Consider the following 26149-nt stretch of genomic DNA (forward strand, 5'->3'; position numbering starts at 1 on the left):
TACAAAAGGCCATATTTCATTTTTTCTCATTGCCACGTAATATTCCATTGTGTATATAAACCACAATTTCTTTATCCATTCATCAGTTGATGGACATTTAGGCTCTTTCCATAATTTGGCTATTGTTGAGAGTGCTGCTATGAACATTGGGGTACAAGTGCCCCTATGCATCAGTACTCCTGTATCCCTTGGGTAAATTCCTAGCAGTGCTATTGCTGGGTCATAGGGTAGGTCTATTTTTAATTTTCTGAGGAACCTCCACACTGCTTTCCAGAGCGGCTGCACCAATTTGCATTCCCACCAACAGTGCAAGAGGGTTCCCGTTTCTCCACATCCTCTCCAGCATCTATAGTCTCCTGATTTGTTCATTTTGGCCACTCTGACTGGCGTGAGGTGATACCTGAGTGTGGTTTTGATTTGTATTTCCCTGATAAGGAGCGACGCTGAACATCTTTTCATGTGCCTGTTGGCCATCCGGATGTCTTCTTTAGAGAAGTGTCTATTCATGTTTTCTGCCCATTTCTTCACTGGGTTATTTGTTTTTCGGGTGTGGAGTTTGGTGAGCTCTTTATAGATTTTGGATACTAGCCCTTTGTCCGATATGTCATTTGCGAATATCTTTTCCCATTCCGTTGGTTGCCTTTTCGTTTTGTTGGTTGTTTCCTTTGCTGTGCAGAAGCTTTTTATCTTCATAAGGTCCCAGTAATTCACTTTTGCTTTTAATTCCCTTGCCTTTGGGGATGTGTCGAGTAAGAGATTGCTACGGCTGAGGTCAGAGAGGTCTTTCCCTGCTTTCTCCTCTAAGGTTTTGATGGTTTCCTGTCTCACATTTAGGTCCTTTATCCATTTTGAGTTTATTTTTGTGAATGGTGTGAGAAAGTGGTCTAGTTTCAACCTTCTGCATGTTGCTGTCCAGTTCTCCCAGCACCATTTGTTAAAGAGGCTGTCTTTTTTCTATTGGATGTTCTTTCCTGCTTTGTCAAAGATGAGTTGGCCATACGTTTGTGGGTCTAGTTCTGGGGTTTCTATTCTATTCCATTGGTCTATGTGTCTGTTTTTGTGCCAAAAAAATAATTCTTAACACATCAAATAAAATAGGTAGGGTCAAGTAAATTGTGAATTTCTGGCCTAAGCCCATTCCCCCAAATTCATGGTCAACTGATACAACAGCTCATGTTTGTCTTTCTAACCCTTTCTCCATCCATATCCTAACACATACACACATGCATGTGTGCCCCCACAACACACAGAAATTCCTTGAAGCAAAATATATAATGATGTTTTGCGATTTGCTTTTTTATTTATTTCAAAGTACTCAACTTTTTACATCAGTATATATAGTATTCCCTCCTATTTAATGAGTACATAATATTCCATCTTGTGGATATACATACTTGGCTTAATCATTCCCTTTTTAGTGGGCATTTAAGTTGCTTTAAGTTGCTTCTGGCTTTGTTATTTCTAGTTGCTTCTAGCTTTCTTATTTGATATATACGTCTCCCACAGGGGTATACATGTTCTTGCATATATATCTCTGTATCCTGGTGTGGGTATATCTAGAGAACGATTCCTAGAAATGGATAGCTGGGTCAAAGAGTATGCCAGCAACATTCTTAATTACTCTATTGGTTAATCATTAAGTTACTGTCTCTTTCATTCCAACCCGTCCTAGATTAATAACTGCTACGATTCCTCTCATTTCTTTGCTAATAAATATTTTCCATCCTTTAAATTTGAATAATGATTTTTGAAGTCATTCTATTACAAAGAAATTAGAAATTTCTTCTGGGCTCTTATGAGATTCTTTTCTTGTGCTAGAATATTTTTCTTGCCTCATGTTTTCCATATCTACTGTCAGTGTTAGATACTGATGTTTTCATTTGTTGAGGCTTTGTGCAGGAATTTTACTGTGCTCATTAGACAAAGGAATCATTGACCAGTTATTCTGCCATTTTTGATGATGTCTCCAGTTAAGTGTTTTTAAAAATATACTCTAAAACACCACCTATCTGAAATATATAATTTTATTTTCCAGAAAGCCTACGACTCTTTATCATGAAAAGTTTTTCTATTTCATTTAAACATCAGGGATAAAAATTAGTCTCAACATATCCTACTGAGCATACCTGAATGTGATTTTGGTTCCTCAAGAGCACTGTTACGATGTCGTGGCCATAGGGAATAATCTTTGAGAAGGTTTGTGCCTGCACTAATGAACTCAGATCTTGCTGTCTTCAGGTCTTGGATGGTCTTCATGTGCTTCTTTTCTCCAACATGCTTCTCAGGTTGTGAACCAACACTGCTCAGTGCTTTCAGTCGGCCTTGTCCTGCCCCGTATACTTTCTATGAGTTAACCACTTTATCAAGCTTAATATAATTGCCTCCAATAAATAAATTAAATAATTAGATTAAAGGAAGTCTGATGGATTTCCGGTGAGAAAAATGCCTAGGCTTTATTTTGTACATGGACTTTGGGACATCTCTTTTGCCTGCTTGATGGCTTATTTTGCTATTTCCTGATCCTAGTCAGATTCTGGATAGATGAAAAGATTCTATAGTTGAATTTTGGATGAACAAGATCTTACTGTATATATTAATTAGCATACCTAGAGAGTTAGGATTATAAAGTATCCCAAACACAGACTTGTTTTTTAAATGCCAGACTATCAAAGGAAGATATAACCATACTCAAATATTAAAGCATGAAAACATAATATACACACATGGTTCAAAATTTTTCAAATACTTTAAAACATTTTTCTTCCCATCTGTTCCTCAGCCACCTGACTACCCCTCCCCGAAGACAACCAATGTTATCAATGTTCTAGTGTAAGTTTATAGAGGTATTTTAACCATGTGTATGCAAATTCACACAAATACATTTTTCTTTTTTTGGGCAAATGGCAGTGTATTAAACACATGTCCTACACCGGGTAAAATATCTTGCAGATCATTATAAATCCATACATAAGGGATCACTCTTTTTGCTTTTCCTTTTTGAGTGGCTCCAGATTATTCTACCATATGGATGTCCCATTGTTTATTTTACTGTTTCCCCACTGATCAATATTTAAGTTGTTTTCAATCTGTTGCTTTTACAACCAATGATGCATTTTAATAACTAAACACATACATCATATCCCTGTGCCAAAATATCTAAATGATAATTCCTAGAAGAGGAATTGCTAAGACAAAGGATATAAGCACTTGTATCTTTGATAGATATTATGACACTGCCCTTTATGCAGGTTATTTCATTTTATGCTACCTGTTTTCTCACAGTGTGTTATAAAGCTTCTTGATATTTGTCAATTTAATAAGTGGAAATGGTATCCTAATGTTGTTTTAATTTGCATTGATCTCCTTATGAGTGAAGATGATGATATTCTCATATGTTCTTATCTTTTACCCATCTTTTCTATTGGGTTATTATACTTTTTTATTGATTTGTAGAAGTTCTATATACACTAGGCAAATCAATCTTTCATGATATGTGTCCCAGATATGTTTGTCAGTTCGGCATTGTCTATTTACTTTGTTTCAGGTGATATCAACCACACGGGTTTTTTTTAATTCTTAATAAAATCAAACTTGTCAATCTTTTCTTTTTTGACTTTGTGTTTATGTCATATTTAAAAAGGTCTTGTCTATTCCTATATACATTCTTTTATTTTCTTTTTAAATTTATGGTTTAATTTTTACAATTAAACTTTTGGCCCACTTAAAATTTATCCTGGTGTGAAACATGCAGGAATGGACTCAACTTAATTTTTTCCCTAGATGGTCACCTCGTTGTCTCCCTACGTGTTGAATAATCCACCTTTCCCAAATGATAATACTTGAGCATTTTAACTATAGCTATATAATTTGTTTTACAGAGATAGTTTCTCCTTACTCTTCTGTTTCAGAATGTCTTTGGCTATCTTTTCTTGCTTATTTTCCATATACAAATTTTAATCAGCTTTCTAGCAAAAGAAAGGTTGGTATCTTTCATTGGAATTGTATATAATTTTTATGGATAAACAGGAGAGAATTGATATCCTTGTACCTTTGAGTCCACCTTTGCGTTTGTTCACTTTTCTTTTGTGTTTCTCAGGAGTATTTTGAAGTTTTCTTTATGTAAATCATGAACTTCTTGGGTTTATTCCTAGTAATATCTTATATTTCTCTGTTGTAGCTTCTGTAAATGGGGTCCTTTTCCTCCATTACTTTTTTTAATCGGATGTTTTTGTATGTGTGAAGATTCTGATTTCTGAGTATATATTTTATACCCAGCCACATTACCAAGTTGCCTTACTGTATTTTAGTTGAATATTTTCTTGAGTCTTCCAGATATACAATCAATTTAGTTGAAATTAAGGTTAATTTTGTCTTCTCCTCTTTTCTAATATTTTACCCCTGTATTTTTTCTCTTGTCTAATTGCATTGGCTAACATGCCAGAAGTTTTAATTCATTTATTCAGACTTAGAGGGGAAGTATATACATTTAAACTGAAGATCTGTCATTTCATGAAACACATAACCCAATCCATCCCTTCACCAGGAACACAGAGAAGGCTAACCTCTAGGAAGAAGGTCTGAGAAAAAGGAAAATCTGGATGGAAGAAGCCCTGTATAAATCTGGCCCAGCCCAAAGCAAAAATCCCTTCCTAACCAACCACCTTTCCTCTAGGGAGGCAGACTGATACTAATGCCTTTGCTGACCTCTTCTGGCAAGTATGAAATCAGTCAGAAGATGGCAGTTTTGATTATTTTTCCTAAGGGTTTTCCTAGACTCTCTGTCTGAAGAGATTTTTCAATATCCCAAAAGCTAGTTTAAAATCCTATACTTTTCTTTAATTTCCCTGCATCTTTCATTTCTTCCATCTCTTTTATAAAACTTCCAAATTTTTAGCTCCTCTTTTCCTCCCTCAGATTTGTGGGTGTTTCCACATCCCTGTATCCACAAGTATTATCCCTCGTTAACTATTTCTGAACTCCAAACTCACTCAGTCCTTCAAATAGGGTAATTGGGAAGTCCATGGTCATCTTGGTTGGAGCAGTTTCACTGGGCAATGGGGAGGAGAACCCACCTTGCTGTGGGTGAAGAAATGAATGGACAATGTGGAAATAGTAACAGTGGGTGTATAGTTCTATTTCAGGAAATTTGGCGAGAAAGGTAAGATTGAATGGTAACTCAATGGCTAAGAAAGAAGAAAAGGATATTCATTCATTTATTTATTTGCTCATTCATTCATTGTCTAGGGTGTGAAGCGACCATGCAAAGGTACCTCTAGTATCTCTAATGGCAGGACTGTAACTGACAGGCAGCTCCAGATGCTGTGCTTTGAAATGCTTCCCTGTCTGCCATGCCTCCCATGGCTACCCCCCGCTGATGATTGTGGGTGGCGGGGGCACCAAAGCAGGTCTGTTCCTGGAACGACAATCAGGACAGTTCAGATGGGTGACTTAGGCTCAAGAACAACTTGATAGCCTTGTTGAACTGTATTATGACTGTGCTACAGTGTCAGGCTCTGTCACCCAACCTTATAACCTGTCCTCTCTCCTTCACAATGCTTATACCTGAATGACAATCTGATGGATCTCCCTGACTTCCCAACTCCAGGATTCCTCCCTTCTTCTTCATGGGCATTTTCCCTAAGAAATTTCTTGGACTTCTGATCCTGCTTGGTGTCTACTTCTTGAAGAACCGAGTCTAACACAGAGTGGAATAACCTTGAGTGGGTTTGAAGGATAAGAGCAGAAACAGAAGAATACTTGATTTCCTATCTTCTTTCCTGCAGATTCCTTTCCAGACTTTCTAGTATTTGTCTGCCTGCCAGCCACATGTCCTGCTATCTTATCAAGCTTTACTCTCAATGCCTTCATTCTCCCTGTGGGATCCCTCACCTTGTTCCAACTCTGAACTTCCCATCTAGCTTTCAACCTAAGTAAACCAAAGTCATCTAAGTAAACTTGGTGGACTCCAAGATGGGCAGCATCACACCCTCCTATGGCTCTGCTTCTATTGAGGAAATGTTGGTCATTTTCTGATTGCCTATATACTGACATATTGAAATGTCCCTTTTCATCATCATAGAATTTCAAAGGCCAAAGTTCAGAAAATAGGTATCAAGTACCACAAATTCTAAAGGAGAAGTACCAGGCACAACTCTGCAAGACTTACTAAAAATGGAGTGACCTTCATTCCATCACCCAGCCAGGCTATAAAAACAAAAGACAACAGTTACTAGTGGGAAGAAGTTCAAAGGAGTAGAGTTCTGTAGTCCCTGCTCCAACTGCCCCCACACACTGTAGGCAGGTAAAGGCAGTCTCCAAAATGAAATTGCCAAAGAGTTTAGAAGTGCAGGAGTAGTCTGCTACTTATCCCACTGCTTGGTTGGATGCAAAACCCTACAGACCCACTCTGGTGCCACTAAAGAAGCAGCATGGTGACAAAGTTCTAGGAAGAAATAAATACCCATCCTCAGAGTTTGAGAAGGCTGGGAGAGCTTTGCCTCATCACAGGTGAGGATTATAGCAAGACTGCCCTCCTATTACTGATAAGGCAAAAGGAGCCAAGTAGATAACAGAGAAGGTAAGAGCCATCTGAAGGTTCCTGATCCAAGAGGGCTACCTCCTTGTATGGGAGGAGACCCTGGCACTGAGAGGCTCTAAGTTGGAGGAGGAGTCACTAAGCAATTTGAAACGCGCATGTTCTTTCAGGATATCTAAAAAATGCACAAATGTGTCCAATGAGAACCCCTGTCCCACAAAGAGCATCAGCTGGAAAGGAAAGGATGAATGGCTCCAGGCAAGTATAAGGACTTCAGTCCCTTTCCCCTAACGTCTTCTTCTTTGTCAGTACCCAAGAAGACTCAGGGCAGAGATGAAGAATTGGAATAGATCAACAAGGATGAAAGAAAGAGCAAACCATTCCTGCTTTCTATCTTCAGGTCTCCAAGATGCAGTTTGGACATGACCAGGGGAAAAGAAAACCTTTAAGTGAGATGAAACATTGAAGTTCTAATATAGACTAGCATGCATGGTTTAGGACCTGATAACAGGTCTTCGTGAACAATATGAGGCTGTTTTTGTAAGAAAAGTGACTGGAAAATTGTGGGATATACCCTAAATGTCACACAGAGGGAGGGAAGGGATATCTGATGGAGCACGTAGAAAGCAAAGGTTCAAAGGAAAACAAAGCCACTTATTTCTATCCCATTAAGCTCATTTAATAAGTTAGTTACACACACTTGGAAATGTCCTTATACAAAAAATCATGGATTAAAAGGATCAGCTTAACCAAGTTAATTGAAGCGTAGTTGGGGCCTTTCAAGGGATCCCTATATCTTATCCCTAAGTCATAGAATTCTTCTTTAGGGACAAGGATCTTCTAGTACCTGGGCTTCCTCCAATTTCGTGGACAGTTTAATTGTGTGACCCTCACAGATCACTGTAGTTTCTAAGACCACTTACAGGGCTCGTACATAGGAACAGGCAGATTCCCTGTCCTTTTAATCTCAAGAAGCATTCCTTGTGATTTGTTTTTGATGCTCCCAAACCAGCCATATTCACTGTGATCTGGCCAAAGTTGTGTATATTCAGGAATATGAAATGCATACTGTTCTGTTTAATTACCAAGTATAGTTTTAAATATTAGCTAGGTACAGTAAATTAATGGTTGCTTGGCAACCAAAGAGCTGAGATTTTGAAAGGAAGTACTCCATTACTGTTCAAATCAGAATGGCAAGATTTGTTGAAACATTCTGAGTTCTGTTGAATTCCTTATGATGGAACCAAATCCTGGGACAGACAAAGGGGAAAACAAGGGAACACTCACATTTTATAGCTTAGTTAATTTTAGGAGAGTAGAGAGGAAGTAAATTGCATCTCATCTCCTAGCTTGGGTTAGAACTGCCCAATTTGAGAACAAGTACTAATTAGCTGAAAGTAAAGCTCAGCTGTGACTTGGCTAAAAATGGGATCTCTTGCAAAAATGTACTGTAAAACTGAGTGCAGTGAATCTGATTCACTTTGCATGTGAAAACTGAACTCATACTGACAAAACAACATGTGGGAAAAGAGTTTTAGAGCATTTTCAAAACTTCAAGGCATTTGGTTGGAGAAATGACCAGCTAGCTTGCCCATAATATATCCAGAAATAAAATCCAGACTGGCATTTTTGGCTCAGACTCTTTTGATGAGGGTGTCTCCAGCCAACATTAACTTGATTGACTAAGGATCGCTCTAATAACCAAGAAAAGGATCTGGGAATAAGAACAACACTTTTTTTAATAAAATAAAAAGAAGGGGGAAAACCTCTGGATAATTTGGAAGCTTCTCAAGAGGGTTTTGGGAATCCATGCAAGCTCTGGAGAAAATTTAAGAAATCGTTTTAAAGCCTTCCATTAGTAGTCACTCAAAATTATTCAAATGATTGAATGATGAATTAACACATATTTTATTTTGAAAATCTTCTATACTTAACTCTTGACTGAACTGAAAATTCTATTGGAGCAAGCAAGGTAATTTTGATTATGATATTTAAATTAATTTACCTCTTGTGATTTTCTGCATTCGCCATACAAATAAAATTTCCTATTATGTTGGAGGCTCAATAAATTGTTGCTAACATGTGGTCATCATGCATGTGGATAATATACTCTGGAAAGATATAGAAGATTCTGGCAAGAGAGGGATGCCTTCAGGAGGGGGACTGGATGGCTAGGGTGGGAAGAAGATTGCTTTTCACTTGCTCGTTTTGTTTTCATTTGATTTTCACTTGCTCTTAAAATTTTGTGCTTTTTGAACTTTATACCACACAAACTTATTAATAATTCAACAAATAAATACAATTTAAAGTAAACATTAAAATTAAAAATTTAATGCATGTACTTCTAAGAAAAGTAATATGATGTAGTGGAAAGAACAGGACCTGGAATTATAGTCCTGAATTTGAATCCCATCTTAACCTGTGAGTTCTTAGGACAGTATGGGCAAGTTATTCAGCATCTCTGTATCTCCGTTTTCCTCATCCTTAACCTGGGGCAGAACACTTCTTTTACATGGTGATGGTGAAGATGAGGCAGCAAAATCCCCATGACAGACCTGTGACATGGTGTGGGCTTCACAGACGGTGGCTACATTATTAATAGCACTCAATATCGTCATAAAAACGTTCATGTGTACCACCCATAATCCCCAGAGACAGTAAACCCAGTTAAATATGTGTCTGAGAACTTGATCTTCTCAGACATAGCATTCTGGGTTTTATAGCTCAAACTGTGGCCCCAACATTTGTCCCCAGGTCCTCAGCTGTCTTGGAGGGAATCAACATAATATTGAATCCCCTTCACTATGCTACTTTCTTCAGGCCATTGTTCAATCCAGCTCTTAACAATCAGTTCAATTCTGTTTTCCTATCCTTGGAAATGAACTCTGTTAATTATTCTCAGGTAGTGAGCGTCTCTCTGTTCATGGATCTCCCTCAATCTCTGAAAATCTAATTTGTTTCAGAAATGTCTACTATTTGGGGGGTACTTGGGGGGGGGCTCAGTCAGTTAGGCATCTGACTATTTTGGCTCAGGTCATGATCTCACGGGCTCTGTGCTGGGCGTGGAACCTGCTTTGGATTCTCTTTCTGATCCTCCTCCACCCATTCTCTCTCTCTCTCTCTCTCTCTCTCTCTCTCTCTCTCTCTCAAAATAAATAAATGAACATCTAAAAAAAGAAATGTCTACTACTTTCAAGTTTTAAAAAAAAGTTCCCTAACTTTTTCTTTTCATTTTTCTCATTTCTATTTCTCCTCCCTCCCTCCCTCCCTCCCTCCCTCCCTTCCTTCCCTCCTCCCTTCTTTTCTCTATGTTTCTTTCTTCCTTTCTTCCTCCCTCATCCTTATTTCTTTTCTTCTTTCTTTCTTTCTTTCTTTCTTTCTTTTCTTCCTTCCTCACTCAGGAAAAATGAGCATATGCTCTGGTTCTCACTTTTCCTTATGACATCATCCCTGGAATACGCAGTTTGTTGCCTGACAGCTCCCAGGTATCACAGCTGAATTCTTCAGAGCCGCCACTAGGTGGAGGTGTAGACACATTTCTGAGAAGGTGCACACCTGTGAGACTTGGGAATTGTGATCTCCCAAGGTTCTGGCTCTCGATTTTGAAGGGTAGGGGGTAACAGTAGTTGTTTAAGAACGTTAATTAACTTGAAAAAAATGAGATAAATATAATGAAGATACGTATAATCAAGCAGAAACCATCTTAAGCAAAAGGCTTCTCCTATCACCTCTGGTGTCTAATTAACAGCATTCAAATTCTACTTAAGTGTCTTAGACTCAAGGCATTTACCTTTCCTTCTCATTCATTTCATAACGTGTCTCTCTATGCACTTCATATTCACACATCTGTATAAAGTACACAGTGCCTTTTTGCACACCGTGAAGAACTTCAGGGTACATACTTTGTGCGTGTTATTGGCCTGCAGGACACATACAACCTGGGCCAACTTGATGCAGGATGGGGCCAGCTTGGGTGAGACAGCATGGAGCCTTTCAGTTGCAGGACTCTCTTTTAAGTGGTAACAAATTATGAAACCCCTCCCCTTGACACTACGGTTATAAAATGGATAGTTTTAATATTCCTTAGTTGAGAAAATTCACACAAAACTGCAAAATCAGCAATGTTTTTTAACAGATGGACATTTCATTTATCAGAGCAGCAGCTACCACATTTACACTGGCCCTATTATTTATTCAGTGTATTGGCAATGCTTGGTGTGCACACGTATTTGCAAGTACCTTGCAATAACCCTGGTTGGGAAGGAAGCACCAGGGTGGTGCTTTGGCATCAGCTAGACTCGAGTTCAAATACAACTTCTGGGGGCGCCTGGGTGGCACAGTCGGTTAAGCGTCTGACTTCAGCCAGGTCACGATCTCGCGGTCTGTGAGTTCGAGCCCCGCGTCAGGCTCTGGGCTGATGGCTCAGAGCCTGGAGCCTGTTTCCGATTCTGTGTCTCCCTCTCTCTCTGCCCCTCCCCGGTTCATGCTCTGTCTCTCTCTGTCCCAAAAATAAATAAGCGTTGAAAAAAAAATTTAAAAAAAAAATACAACTTCTGTCACTTTCTTTTTTTTTAATTTGTAAATGTTTATTTATTTTTGAGAGGGGGGAGAGGGGCAGATAGAGAGGGAGAGAGGATCTGAAGCAGGCTCTGTGTTGACAGCAGTGAGCCCAATGTGAGGCTCGAACTCATGAACCGTGAGATCATGACTTGAGCCAAAGTTGGATGCTTAACCAACTGAGCCACCCAGGTGCCCCACAATTTCTGTCACTTTCAAGCTTTGTTTCTTAACCTCTGTGGGTCTCCTATTCCTCATCTGTAAAGTGGAGATAATAACCTTTTCTTGGCAAGGTCATTGTGAGGATTCCGAATAATGTATACAGGGTCATCAACATGAGGTCTGTAGGTGTGTTCCCAGCAATGGGGGTAATTGTTGTTAAAAGTTAATTTCACTCTTAAGCAGTTTTGCTGTATCTCTGATATTTAGAGACAATCTTTATCCTTTCCTATTGGACCCCAGGTTTTCTATCCAATTGTCAGCCAACTGATCTAGTTTTCCCAGGATTTTGCCTCCCCCACTGCACCGGCCCAACCTCTGCCTCCATGTATCTTCTCTTGGCTTCTACATGGAGTCATCCTTTCAAACAATGAGTACTTTCCTCTGTATCCAGTCAAGTCCCCTGCTACCTGTGTCTTTCCTTTTACATGTTTATGCCCTTATTTTGATATCTATTTACCATATAGTCTCCTCCTTCATCTCTCCAATTTCCTATTCAAAATTACATCAATGCATTATACTTTTAACGCAAGGGGAAAGAATCACCATTATAACCCACATGTAAGTAAGAGATTGGCCAATTTATCATATCACTAAATGTGATCAACCTTTTCCTAATTCTTTTTTGTTTTTTAATCTCCCGAAATTTCTAACACCTTGCTTGTGCACACAGACTTCTTTCAACACACCTACTTGGATAATTCACCTCCTAGTTCAGCGAGGTCTACCAGACAGCTTACCCTCTCCTTCCTCTGTCACATACAATATTCTAGAGTCATCGCTTCATCAGCACCTCCCTCTCTTAAGATGCCCCAGATCACCACATAACATTTTGGTCTAGTCCCCTTTTTCCTTAATGTGGCTTGGCCCTCAAGGTGTTCCTCTTATAAAGAAACAGATCTCTCACTTAAAAAGAACAGAACGACCATCACTAGGCTTGTCAGGTAGACGTCATCACTGTGCTGTGGACTCCAGCCTCCCCAGCCTCCTGAGCCCATCACATCTGGTCTGCACTCTGAGAGAGGTCTTAGCCTACTTTGAGTGTGGAGTCCTGCCTATAGATTAATTTACAGACCCCTTAATCTACCAACATTCAGCCGTTTATTTTTTCTTTCATATTTTATCTACATTTCTGCTCCCTGGCAAATTCTTTCTAGGATTCGACCGTGAATCTTTCCTGATTTCCACTGATTCCTAAGTGACCTAAGCAATTTGCAGTGTTTGTTACCATGAACCTGCCCATTCAGTACATACTCTCTCTTGGACCTTTGGCTCTTAAGTCCACCATCTTCCTTTTAATTTAGCAGATCCAAGTTTAATTTCTAGCATGGGCACTGATTATGTGAATTTAGACAATGATTTATGTAAAAAGAAAAGTGTAGATAATTTCAGACAGCTGTTCCACCTTTGGCATTGGTTGAGGACCTGCTCCTTTAAATATTATATTTTTAATTCTCTGCAACTTACTTAGAGGTTGACCCTGTAATTCTCAGGGAGGTTGGATATCTGGCCTGGGGTCACACAACTCAGAAACAGTAGAGCAGAGCCTTGAGCCTAAGCCTGGTTGTAAATTTCATGTTTCTCTATTAATCATCTTCCAAAGGCAAGAGAGAGTTAAGAGAAAGAATCTGGGCTCCTGGGGAAGCTTCTCCTCTGCATGTATAGCTTCTCTAACTGGAACAGTTTTCTACTTACATCTTGGAGTATTCCAGGTTGCTCCGGGAAGGTAGCTCATCTGTGAGAGAGAAATAATATAATCTGGCAAAAGCCAGTTTTTTTCTAGAATCCAAACTCCTGAGGGGGAAGTGCCTGCTTACAAGATGGCTTTCTGAATGTTCTTATGGTTGACTGAACACCACCTGTGTCTTCTCTGAAACGTCTATTTAACATGACTAGGAATACATGCCAAGAGATTAACCTTGAAGGAAGTCAGGTCCAGTTGAAAATGAGCATAAGAACGCAGGGGATTTCCCATTTTCTGCCTGATAATGCTCACTTTTCTTTCAAACATGAAGTGAAACATGATTGATTTTGAGAATAATTTCCTTACTTTACTCCTTCCTAGCTGAGTTAGAGGCTCCCCCTCTATGCTGACACACGCTCCTATGCATGACTCTGAGAGGGATCCTATCACAATGTGCTGTTCTCTGACTTGCGACTCTCCCTCCTTGCACTGTGAGCTCTTTGATGGAAGAGTCTGGATCTCATCTTTGAATTCTCAGTACTTAGCATAGGGCCTGATGCAGAATGAATATTTGCAGTTTGTGTTTATAAAGGAGGGAGAGTGAGGGGGGATGGAGGGACAGAGAGAGATTGGAATTTAGAGGGGTAGAAGAGGAAAGGAAAGGAGAAGAGAGAAAGAGGGAAAATGGAGAAGAAAACAGGGAGAAAAAGAGTTAAAAATAGATGAATCCAGTGAAACTACTATGAGATATTTGGATCCAAACTCCATTAATTACCTGGCTCCCACATGTTTCTCTAGTAAGGGAGCATTGCTGTTGCCTCATATCCCTGAATATAAGCTTCAATTCCTACTATATCCCACAGCTCTTAAAATATCTGAGTATTCCCCCTTTCTCTAGTGATGGTTATCCAAGTAAATGGTTGTGGGCTTTAGGGGCAAGGCTGGGGAAATCACATTGAATATACTTATTCTGGTATTATAGGGTCCTACTTCTGGTGCTTCACACTCTTCTATTTGATGATACTTGAGCTGATAGATGGTTCAAATCTAGAGATTGCACAAAGGGATCATGACTCCATTGGAGTAGCTGATCTGAGCCTTCTCATTCATTCTTACTTTCTTTCATTGTGTACACTAAGCAATACTCTTGTTGGTTGCCCATATATCTTGCCCCATGAACACCATGTTCTATTTTCTATATCCAAAGATGCAGTTCTGGCCCCTCCTGTTTGCCATTTTGACCTTGCTGTCTAATAGAGAAAGTATGTGCACTTTGCATCTGACAGTTAAGTGTTGCCATGTGGCCTCTGTTATTCTGGTCACCTGTATGCTCTTGCCATTAGGAAGCCCAGTTCTGTAACAATATCTCCTAACAACAGCCTCAGCTGATGTCCTCCCTAACCATACATTTTTATCACCTTCTTGGTCCTCCCTCCCAAGCAACATGGCAAACTGAAGGGTTTCTCAGTCTTATATAATAGCCCCATTATACATTTCTACTTTTCTAAGCCTTTTTATTCCTTCCTTCCAAGTCTTCCAAGGCAATTTTTGGCATTTTTACTTAATTTAATGAAAGCTCTCACCTTTTTCAAAATTCTATGAGTCAGAAAATTGCATACATTAGACCTTATCCCCAGGACCCTTGCCAAGGTTTTAATCCTGCATGATGGGGGAGTGGCTCCATATCAACAGACTCTCTCTTATTCAGTTTTAAGTTCCAACCATCCTTTGATCCCCCACCCTCTAAACTCACTCCTGGGCAGGCTCTTCCAGTGCCTGCTAGTGCATGTTAGTCAGTTCTTGCAGAAACGTTGATGTGTATGTCTCTTCTGCTGGCAGATTTAGTTCTTCCCTAGTTTATGTGGAGATCAAACTTAATTTATGAATCTTGTAGAAGGAGAAGAGATGGATGAAGATCCTGAGGAAGTTGGCATTGTCTTATAAGGCCTGTGCCTTATCTGACTTATTTTAGTCCTAAAGGAAAGGAGGGGGCATGTCTTCCAAAAGGGGAATGCGTCATTACTGCAGATCAAGAGAGTTTAGAGGAATCTGGGGGTTCAAAGCTCTCATTTGTATCTACCCAGAAATCATCATACTGACACTGAGAGTCCCACTCATTTCCTATCAGGGCCCTGTCTTTGGAACAAGGAGAATTGGCAAGGTTGAATGAGCCTTCTTTGAAATTACATTACTTTTATAATTAAATTCTATGTCTGTTTTTCACTCTGTCAGTCCTCTGACTATACAGAATGAGTGTCTTTAATGTTGCCAAAGAGGGCCCTGGAAGTCTCACACTTAGCTTTAAATAGAGCAGAGCCTGCCATTTTCTTTCCTCAATAATGGCACTTCACAATATCTACCAAATTCCATTTTCCTTACAGTTACTATTTTCCTTGAACCTCTCAGATACTAGTCTACCAGAGTAAAAAATCTTAACAATTGCATTTGATATATCCTTATAATCATTCTAGGGTCTATCCAAGCTGTCAGTGATTGACATCTGACCAACAAGTGATCCACCTCCAGAGTCTCCTCATCTGTGTCTGCTTTTAAGACCACTTCTAATACCAACTGTTTTAGATTGGGTTCCTTAGAAATGGCCTAAGACAAGGATTTCTGAGGAAGTGATTTATGGTGGGAGTGCTCTCTGGAAAGGAAGAGTGAGGGAAGCAGAATAGGACAAGGAAAGAAAGCTACTCAAAGATGTGGTCTCAACTGAGGACTAGTTTAGCCTGGTCCCATAGGACTTTTGACAAAAGAATTGTTCCATAGAGTTGGTCGCATGTTGAGACAAATGGAATGGTTTTCTGTCTCTCAGTCAGTCAGTCTTTCTCTGGAGAAGGGTAGGTATAAACGTTCTGCATCAGGGGGCTCCTGTCCAGTCAAGGGCAGTTGTCTGAAGAAGGAGCCGTTGGCTGAAGCCAACCCTCACAGTAGCTGGGGGATTGGTGCAGTGAGTTGGTAGAGGACATGCTGAGTAGGGGATGCCAACAATCCCATTTCCACAACTTCCAAAAAATCACCTCAGAAAAGACATACTTTTTTTGATCTAGTGAGAGACAGATCTCATATAAGAATGGAATTGTCTCAAGTAACTACAGAAAATTCCAAAGACAAGCGAATTTCAAGGGAGTTATAGATAAATTATGTAATGTTTGTGTGTGTAATGTTAGAACCTGGATTACTCTTTATAAAATTAGAACAGTTTTTGTTGTCTTCAGTACAGTTGTTAACATCCTATTCTCAAAAAATGAATAGAAGGTAAAACTAAAAGTTAAAAAAAAAAGATAATTCTAGAAAAGTCCTTATTTAGTGGTGAAGAAGAGAAAATAGATTTAAAACCTGGTCAATTTTCAAAGAATGGTGCTTAGTGCTAACCCTATGGAAGAAATGCTGGAAGTCTAGGGAAATAGATCATTTGTATACATGAGTGATTTGGTTAAAACTGTATCTTAAGCCATGCACATTTGTGGCCTTGAGATTAATAGAAAATAAGTTTGGGAGAAAGGGCAGTGAAAAAAATGTTTCACCAATAGTAGACTATCTGAGCATACTGAGAACAATGGCCACAAGATAGGGGATTATCCCTCATACAAACATATCTATGGGTAGAGCAAGGAAAGGTCGACAGTGTCAAAACAGTTGTAATAGCACTATGAAGATTTAAAAACATTTCACAACTATAAAGTATCAAGGTGATTATTGTTTTCTGTTAAATCCAATAATGCATATACCCGGTCTAGATACTTTAAGACCAAGGCACAGCAGCCTATCACTAAAGGAATTTGAAGCATCTGGTTCACTAAAGGCAACAAAATACCCCCAATCCAGCTCGACTTCCTCATCATATTAACTGAACTTCTCAGACTTGCAACTGAACCCAAGAAGAGGTCTGCCTATTTCGAGGCACAAATACTATTTACCTCAGACTCAACTGTCCTACAGATAGTGTACAGAATTTAATTTTTTTTAACTTTAAAAAAAATCTTTACTTATTTTTGAAAGAGAGAGAAAGAGAAAGAGCACAAGCAGGGGAGGGGATGAGAGACAGGAAGACACAGAATCTGAAGCAGTCAGCACAGAGACTGATGCAGGGCTTGAGCTCACCAACCGCAAGATCATGACCTGAGCCGAAGTTGGACGCTTAACCAACTGAGCCACCTAGGCGCCCCAAGAATTTAATTTTAAAACATATGAGACATACACACACACACATACACACACATGAAAAATAACCCAGTTTTAGTAGAAAAAGTAATGTAACTAAACTCAGAGCAGATCCAGATATTGGAACTATCAGTGAGAGACTTTAAAACAACTATTTAAAAATATTTGAAGTCTCTGGAAATTGTACTAAAGGCATATAGCAAATGAAGAAACATTAATTCAAGAGAATATGCCAAGAACAGCAAGAGTCTGTGGCACTTTAAACATGACCCAACACCTTCCTCCCCCTTCCCAATTCAGTATGGGAAGGAAAGTCCACTTTAGGCAGATATAGCCAAGAACAGTGGGCTCCCTTAGCCCCAGCTCCAAGCCAAGGGCTACAGTATCTTCCCAAAAGGGGCAGGGGTCTGCATTTCTTCCTCTTCCTCCCTTACAACTACATGTTGCAAAAGCTAATTGCCAGGAGAATGCAGACAACAGGTTTGGGACTTCCTGCTCCTGCTCAGTCTTCATTCATAGAGCAGAGGTTCTACCTCAGGAACAGCACATTGAGAATATGAGGGCCTCAATCACCCTCCCTTGCAGAAAGGAAAGCCAAGAAGTTCAAAAATAATTGCTACTGCCCCATCACCCTGAAACTGAAGCAGGGGTATCACTTGGAAAAAAACTGCACCACTGTCCTCAATCCCAGCTACAGAGTCATGTCCCAGATATTTTTCCCAGGGGACAGCTAGCTCTGAAGGAACTATGTGAAACAGTGTGGGGAAGTTCAAGCTTTAGAGTACTTTCAAAAACAATAAAGGTTTTGGTGGTGAGCAAAGGAGGAGTGTGGTAACTTCATAAAGGGATACAAAGAAAAGTATAGAGCAGCTAGTTTAACAGAAATGGAGAAAGAGACAGCTAAGAAATACCTCCCTGGGGTCAGAATAAATGTCAAACTCTGACCTCAAAAATTACCTCTGTAAAGGAATCTTAAGTTAGTTGAATCCAACTATGGAGCAATTTATGCCTCAGAACATTGTCAAAAACAGTAGAAGAATTAGCCAGCAATCAGTACAGCCTAACAACTAGGTGTGATAAGGGAAAGAGAGAGTCAAAGAGAGTCCTGTTAAAACCACTGTTACATTAGGGAGATTGTGCATATGGTGAAGACTGTGGCCTCTAAGGAGTGACCCCAGAGTGTACACAGTGCCAGAGAAATGGACTAAAGTAGTCCAGCCAGGATACTAAACAAACCAACAAGTAAAGTGTATCAACAAGCCCCTGAGGTGGGATACCAGCATCCAGAGTGTTTTCGTACAATATCTAAAATGTCTAGTTTTCAATGAAAAATTACAAGACATGCAAAGAAACAAAGTACGACATATACACAATACAAAAGGCACACAACAGAAGCTGCTTGTTGAGGGCCCAGATATCACATTTTATAGTCAAAAGACTTCAAAGTAGCCATTATAAATACGAAAGTAGCCATAAAAATATGTTCAAACAACCAAAGGGAAAAAAATGCTTAAGGAAGAAAAGGAAGATATGTTGCTAAAGCTTCTCCACATAGAGAATATATACAAAGAGATCAAAATTAAAAAAGAAAATCAAGTGGAAATTCAAGACTTGAAAAGCATAAGTGAAATTAAAAATTCAGTGGAAGAGAAGAGAAGATGGGGCACTTAAGTGGCTCAGCTGGTTAAGTGTCAGGTCACAATTTCATGGTTTGTGAGAACAAGCCCCACGTCAGGCTCTGTGCTGACAGTGTGGAGCCTGCTTAAGATTCTCCCTCTCCCTCTCTGTCTCTCTCTGCCCTCCCCTGTGCTCTCACTCTCTTTATCTCTCTCTCTCTCTCAAAATTCAGTAGAAGAGCTCAATAGTAGATTTTTAACTGATAGAAAAATAAATTAATAAATTGAAGACAAATAAATAGGAATTATGCAACAAAAAGAACAGAAAGAAAAAAATAATGAAGAAAAAAGGAACAGAACCTCAGAGAAATATGGGACTCCATTAAGGTCACCAACATATATGCAATGGGAGCACTAGAAGCATAGAAGAGACACAAAGGATAGTAAAAAATATTTAAGGAAATGATAGTTATTTTCTAAATTTTAATACCGTTAATATACACATCCACAAAGGTTCAATGAAACCCAAGTAAATTAAATTCAATGAAATCCACAAACTAAAACACAATAGTGCATTTTCTAAAAGGCATAGAAAAAAATTCAAGCCAGTAAAAGAAAGACATCTCAGGGAAAAGAGGACCCCAATAAGGTTAAATGCTTGACTTCTCACTGAAACATTTAAGACCAGAAGGCAATGGGATGATACAGTCAGAGTGCTGAAAGAAGAAAGTATGGTCAATAACTATGTCGTACACCTGAAATTAATATAACATTGTGTGCAAGCCATATTTAAATAAAAATAAATAAATAAATAAATAAATAGTCAACCAAGAATCTTCTATCCAGAAAAACTATCTTTCAAAAATGAAAGTCAAAAAGAGACATTGCCAGATAAACTAAAACAGACCCCTCTTATAAGAAATACTGAAGAAATCTCTTCCAACTAAAAGCAAATGACCCCAGGAAGTAATTAGAATCCATATACATGCAAAGAAACAGCATTGGTAAGGGTAATTCTGTAATGATGTAAGACAGTATAAATGTATATTTCTTCCCCTGCCTTCTATTAACTGATTTATTTTAATATAATTTATTGTCAAGTTGGCTAACATACAGTATATAGAGTGTGCTGTTGGTTTTGGAGGTGGGTTCCCGTGATTCATCACTTACATACAACACCCAGTGCTCATCCCAACAAGTGCCCTCCTCAATGCCCACCATCCATCTTCCCCTACCGCCCCCCCCCATCAACCCTCAGTTTGTTCTCTGTCTTTAAGAGTCTCTTATGGTTTGCCTCCCTCTGTCTCTGTTTGTAACTATTTTCCCCCTTCCCTTCTCCCATGGTCTTCTATTAAGTTTCTCAAGTTCCACATATGAGTGAAAAATGTGATATCTGTCTTTCTCTGACTATTAACTAATTTAAAAAGCAATTGTATTAAAAAATAAGTAAATAGTTGTATTGTTGAATAGATAACATAAACAAATGTAATACATTTGCCAATAATAGCACAAAGGAGGTGGATAGAGGCAGAGCTGTTCTGGAGAAAGAAAATGACACCAAATGGCACCTTGAATCTGAGGAAAAAGTTAAGAGTACCAGAAAAGGTAAATGAGGACAATACAACAAATGCTATAAATATATACTTGCTCTTCTTTCTTCTTCCATGTTCTTTAAAATATATATAAAGTAAAAAAGGTTTTAAATTAAAAAATATAAAGTAATAATTGTAACAATGTATTGCTAAGCTTGCAACTATATAGACACTGTAAGAACAGTAAGAAAAGGAGGGGAGAGAGCTACATAGGAGTAATGTTTCCCTAGCTAACTGGCATTGTTAGTATACATCTGAAGTGAATTCTAAATTAAGATGTACATGGCAAGTCATAGAGCATCATCAAAAAAAATGAACTTTTAGAAGTTTTAAACTTTAAAATGAAAATAATCAAAGATATCAAAATAAAAAGTCTTTAAAGACAAATATCATATGACTTCACTCATATGAGGACTTTAAGATACAAAACAGATGAACATAAGGGAAGGGAAGCAAAAATAATATAAAAACAGGGAGGGATACAAAACATAAAAGACTCTTAAATATAGAGAACAAACAGAGAGTTGCTGGAGGGGTTGAGGGAGGGGGGATGGGCTAAATGGGTAAGAGGCATTAAGGAATCTACTCCTGAAATCATTGTTACACTATATGCTAACTAACTTGGGTGTAAATTAAAAAATAAATAATTTTTTAAAATAAAAAAATTAATTAAAAATATAAATAAATAAATAAATAAATAAATAAATAAGAAAGCTTTTGCACAGTGAAGAAAACCACCAAGAAAATGTAAAGGCAACCCACTGAATGAGAGAAGATAGTTGCAAATGATATATTGATAAGAGTTATGATTTAAAATTAAAATTATTATTAAATTATTATTTAAAAACAATACAATTGAAGAGCAAAAAAAAAAACCCACAAATAATCCAGTTTAAAAATAGGGAAAGGTCCTGAATAGACATTTTTCCAAAGAAGACTTACAGACAGCAAATAGACACATGAAATGATGCTCCATAGCATTCATCATCAGGGAAATGCAAATCAAACCTACAATGAGATATCACCTCATGCCTGTCAAAATGGTCAAAGTTAAAAAATACAAGAAATAACAAGTGTTGGCAAAGATGTGAAGAAAAAGAAATCCTTGTGCACAATCGGTGGGAATGTAAATTGGTGCACCCCTTGTAGAAAACAGTATGGAGTTTTCTCAAAAAAAATAAAAATAGAAATACCATATGATACAGTAATTCTACTACTGGATATTTACCCAAAGAAAATGAAAACACTAATTAGAAAAGATACATGCACTCTTATGTTTATTACATCATTATTTACAATAGCCAAGATATGAAAGCAACCTAAGTGTCTACTAATAATTGAATGGATAAATGTATATATGGGTGTGTGTGTGTGTGTGTGTGTGTGTGTGTGTGTAAAATGGAATGGTACTCATTCGTTAAAAAATAAGCTCTTGCCATTTGAGACAGTATTGACGGACCTAGAAAGTAATATATACTAAGTGAAGTAAGTCAGACATTGAAGGACAAATACCATATGATTTTACTTATATGTGGAGTCTTAAAAAACATAACAAACGAACAAAACAAAACAAACAAGCCAAAAAAACTCAGTACAGAACTAATTGGTATTTGCCAGAGGGAGGAGGGTTGGGAGATGGGTGTAATAGATAAACAGGATTAAAAAGTACAGACTTTCAGTTATGAAGTAAGCACCAAGATGAAAAGCACATCATAGGGAATAGTCAATCATATTGTAGCAATGTTGTATGCTGACTACACTTATTGTGGTAAACACTGAGTAATGTATAGAATAGTTGAAACAATACACCATACATCTGTAACTAGTGTAATGTATGTTAATTGCACTTCAATTTAAAAATAAAGAGTACTATAATCCAAATAAATAAATAAATAAAATATTATACTAGTAAATATTGACTTCTGTAAAAGTAATGTAACTAGGATTAATATGTAAAATGATGTAGTGGAAAAGGTGACCAACATGCGTAAACAAGAAGGGTTTTCAGTAGAGAAATAAAAACTGTAAGAAAGAATCAAAGGAAGATATTATAAACTAAAAAATACTGCATGAGGGGAAAAGAACTCCTTTCATAAGCTCATCAGTAGACTCAATAAAGCTGAAAAAAGAATCAACAGATTTGAGAATAGGCAATATTATATATGTACAGCATATGTTTACTAAGTTTCCTACTGTCTAATTACTTGGACCAAAATATTTTATATTCCCACCAAAAATATATAAAATTTCCTATTCTTGTGCTATGAAAAGCCTTTGTACAAATTAGAAAAGGCATCCTTTCTGCATTACTGAAGGAGAAAAAACTGACAGACCTCAGAAAATGAATGTGGATGTGGGTGAATACCTTTGTGACAACCTTCAGCCCTTTCTCTAGCCAATGAAGTCCCATTACAACCCACTGGTTGGCTAGCAGAACATGGCTTGGATTAAGGCCCCACTCAATACCTCATCTAGTGCCCATATGAGATGAAATCAACTAGGTCATATGTGGTGGTCTTCCTTGTCCTCATCAAATGGAAGGCATCCCCACACAGCACTCTTTGCAAACCTATGGAACACCATCATCCACTGCTGGGTGTCTCAATATATCCACTCAGTTCAGGTGCTGAGTGTTATCATTTAATCAACACCTTCCATCAAATCCCTTCCTCAAACATTATGAATATCCTACAACTGCATTGCTAAATAGCCATGCCCTGGAATTCCTGAAGGACTGTGAGTTAAGAGGGTAGCTTCTCATTCCTTTGATGCTCCCCACAGAGAAGATCTATGGGAAGGTACTAATACACATGGATTTGGGAGACAAAGAAATAAAGGCATCATGAAGCCTGAAGTCTGGGTCTGGGAGCAGTCTCACTAAAATAGTTGATTTAAGCAGCTGTAAAATGCTAATTCTCTGTAGAATTAGTCATTTAATTCTTATTTGTCTCAATTCCCAAACATCCCAAAATATTTCATATATTTACTTCACAAAGATTTACTGAAAAAAAAAAGTATTCCAATCCCCATCTCACCAATCTAGGTTGCTTCTGTGGCAAAAAAAAATGTATATAACATTTTATTTACTTTGCAGCAGAATGGGACCAGAATAAACCGCACGATAAACGACAAGAGTAAGAGAGAAACACAATATTTAAAATACATGTGGCGATCTTGTCAAGAAATTGGACAAAATATAGAAAAAGTCTACAACATTTAACAATAGTGACAACAACAACAAAAGTGAGCTTCTCTTCCTTGGTACTCTAATTATTCCAGACCTGCACCCTTAGCCTTCTCCCATATCCTTCCTCCATCAGGATACACATTTTGAGAAAGGGATTATAAGCGAATTAACTGAGCTATAGATTGCTACAAAAATATATGTGTTTCTTTTCTCTACTTCCTCCCACTTCCCAAAGATATGCTTCCATAGTTCAATAGTGGAAGCAGCAGGAACTGATGAATGAGATTCTAGTGAGCACAGATGGGTTTCATTTTCATCTTCTTTGTCTTCTTCCATGGCCTGACTGGAAACTGTACATACCATTTGCTTCTGAAAGGATGATAATGATAAGAGAGGAATTAGGGTTTTCTAGGTTACTTAATAATCCCCAATGATTACTGTGTTTCCAAACAAAATTGACATAGAAGAATCAATCCTTGACCAGTCGACAGCAGCGTTTCATACCATCCCGAAGGGCCTCTTTGACTTTGTCATTCCTCAGGGTGAAGATGAAAGGGTTCAGGAAAGGGGTTACCACAGAAATAAACAGGGAAACTATCTTGTTGTACTCAGCAGCCTGTGTTTGCTTAGGTTTTACAAACAGGAACAAGCAGCTTCCATAGCCAATCACAACAAAGATGAAGTGAGAGGCACACGTAGAGAAGGCTTTCCTCCGGCCTGAGGCTGTGGGGATCTTGAGGATGGTAGAGATGATGTAGGTGTAGGAGACTATTGTTGGGGTCAGCGAACCAATGATAATGACAACAGCCATTAAGAAGAGAACAAACTCTGTGAAAAGAGTGTCACCACAGGATAGTTTGAGCAGTTGCCCTCGGTCACAGAAAAAATGGTCTACCAGATTTGACTTGCAGAAGGTAAACTGAAATGTGGCATAGACTGGCCATATTTCAGAGAGGAACCCAAACACCCATGACACAATGACCACCCAGATGCAGGTGTGGCTGTTCATAATGATGTTGTACCTCAAAGGGTTACAGACAGCCACGTAACGATCCACAGCCATCGCTCCCAGTAATGCGAACTCTGTGGTCCCCACAGCAAGGTACAGGAATAGCTGGGTGACACATGCAACCAGAGATATTGTCTGCATCCCAGGGAGCAGCAATCCCCAAAGCATCACAGGCATGATAATAGTTGTAACTAACATCTCCAAGGCAGAGAGATGACCAAGGAAGAAATACATAGGGGACCGCAGACGTTTATCCACACAGACAATCACGATGATGACTGTGTTTCCCATTAATGTTGCTGAGTAGAAGAAAAAGAATATGGCAAAAAGAATGTGGTGTAGTTCTTGGGACCCAGGAAAGCCTAGAAGGCAGAACTCAGTGGCACCAGAGAGATTGTTCATCATTTACTCCTTGTTTCTGTTTTTGTGAAACCTAGAGCTTGAAGACTGGTAACATGGCTCCACATGGTCCTGTTCTCCAAAGAGAAGGAAGACAGGTTAGGATGAGAAACTATCTTCAACCTGAAGACCAGGTGAAAAGCCCTGACTGCAATGCTCTGCACAAGGCCACACCTCAATGTGGTGACCTCCAATCTACCTCAAGATCACCTGTCTTGAAGATGAAGACTCCTTCATCTCTATAGAGGATAAGAACCCTTTCTTGTTTTTTTACACCACTGGATATGCCTTCTCTCAGGGGACAGAGGATAAGAGTGTTAAACTGGCCACTTGTGAAGCTGTGTTGATCAGCCACACCAGGCCAGGGATTGTGCCATTTCCTCTTATGTTAATTGTAGCAGATGATAGAAAGGTGTTCTAGGTGATGTTCAAAATATGGAATATTGAACCCTGTGCCTCATCCTTACTAGTGCTGTCTAGACTTATTGTGGGGCAGTAGAAAAGCAGCAGAGGACTAAGACCAACACTCCTGCTTTCCCCAGAGTGTAAATTTCCATGGTACAGAGCAGAAACATCTATAAATGAGAACTATAGAACTTGAGATAATTTCCCAGGGAAGAATCATTCTTCTCTCAACCCATGTGCTTTGAAAAATGTTGGGAGAGAGGAAAGGTGGCACCTGTCCCTAACAAGGATAGATCTGAGGCCAGTAGTCCCTGTGGATGTCTGGATCTCGACCTCTCACTTTATTCATCCCATTACTCAAATGTCATCTCTTCAGAGGATTCTATCCAGTAACCCTACACCAATTAGGAATAACTTGTTCATTTTTAGACTTTACCATTCTTTGTAGCACTTTTTATTACCTGATATGATACGTATACTAATTTCATTCCTTCACTGAACATTAAGCAAATTCAGCAGTGGATAGAACAAACAAAACTTCCTGCCCTATGGAGCTCACATTCAAGGGGAGGGTGGATGCCAGATTATATACAAGACAAGTAAGTACAATTATGATGCTAGTCTATTCATCATGCTGGAATAAATATAAGGCAAGGAAGAAGGACAGGAAATCTAATTTCATGTATTCACAGTTCATCTATGATACTAGAATATAAACTCTATGAAGGCAGGGACATGTGTGTATCTATCTATCTATATCTGTGTCTGTATCTGTATCT

At 38.6% G+C, this 26149-nt stretch overlaps 1 protein-coding gene across 1 annotated transcript; it reads right to left on the minus strand.

Moving 5' to 3' along the window:
* Positions 1 to 24026: 24026 nt before the first annotated feature.
* Positions 24027 to 25413, minus strand: LOC122486496 (olfactory receptor 9A4-like). Its single transcript, XM_043585869.1, has one exon. The coding sequence runs from the start codon at positions 24969 to 24971 to the stop codon at positions 24027 to 24029; it is 945 nt and encodes a 314-aa protein (XP_043441804.1). The 5' UTR covers positions 24972 to 25413.
* Positions 25414 to 26149: the final 736 nt, after the last annotated feature.

This window comes from Prionailurus bengalensis, chromosome A2, assembly GCF_016509475.1.
Source record: "Prionailurus bengalensis isolate Pbe53 chromosome A2, Fcat_Pben_1.1_paternal_pri, whole genome shotgun sequence".
Lineage (NCBI taxonomy): Eukaryota > Metazoa > Chordata > Mammalia > Carnivora > Felidae > Prionailurus > Prionailurus bengalensis.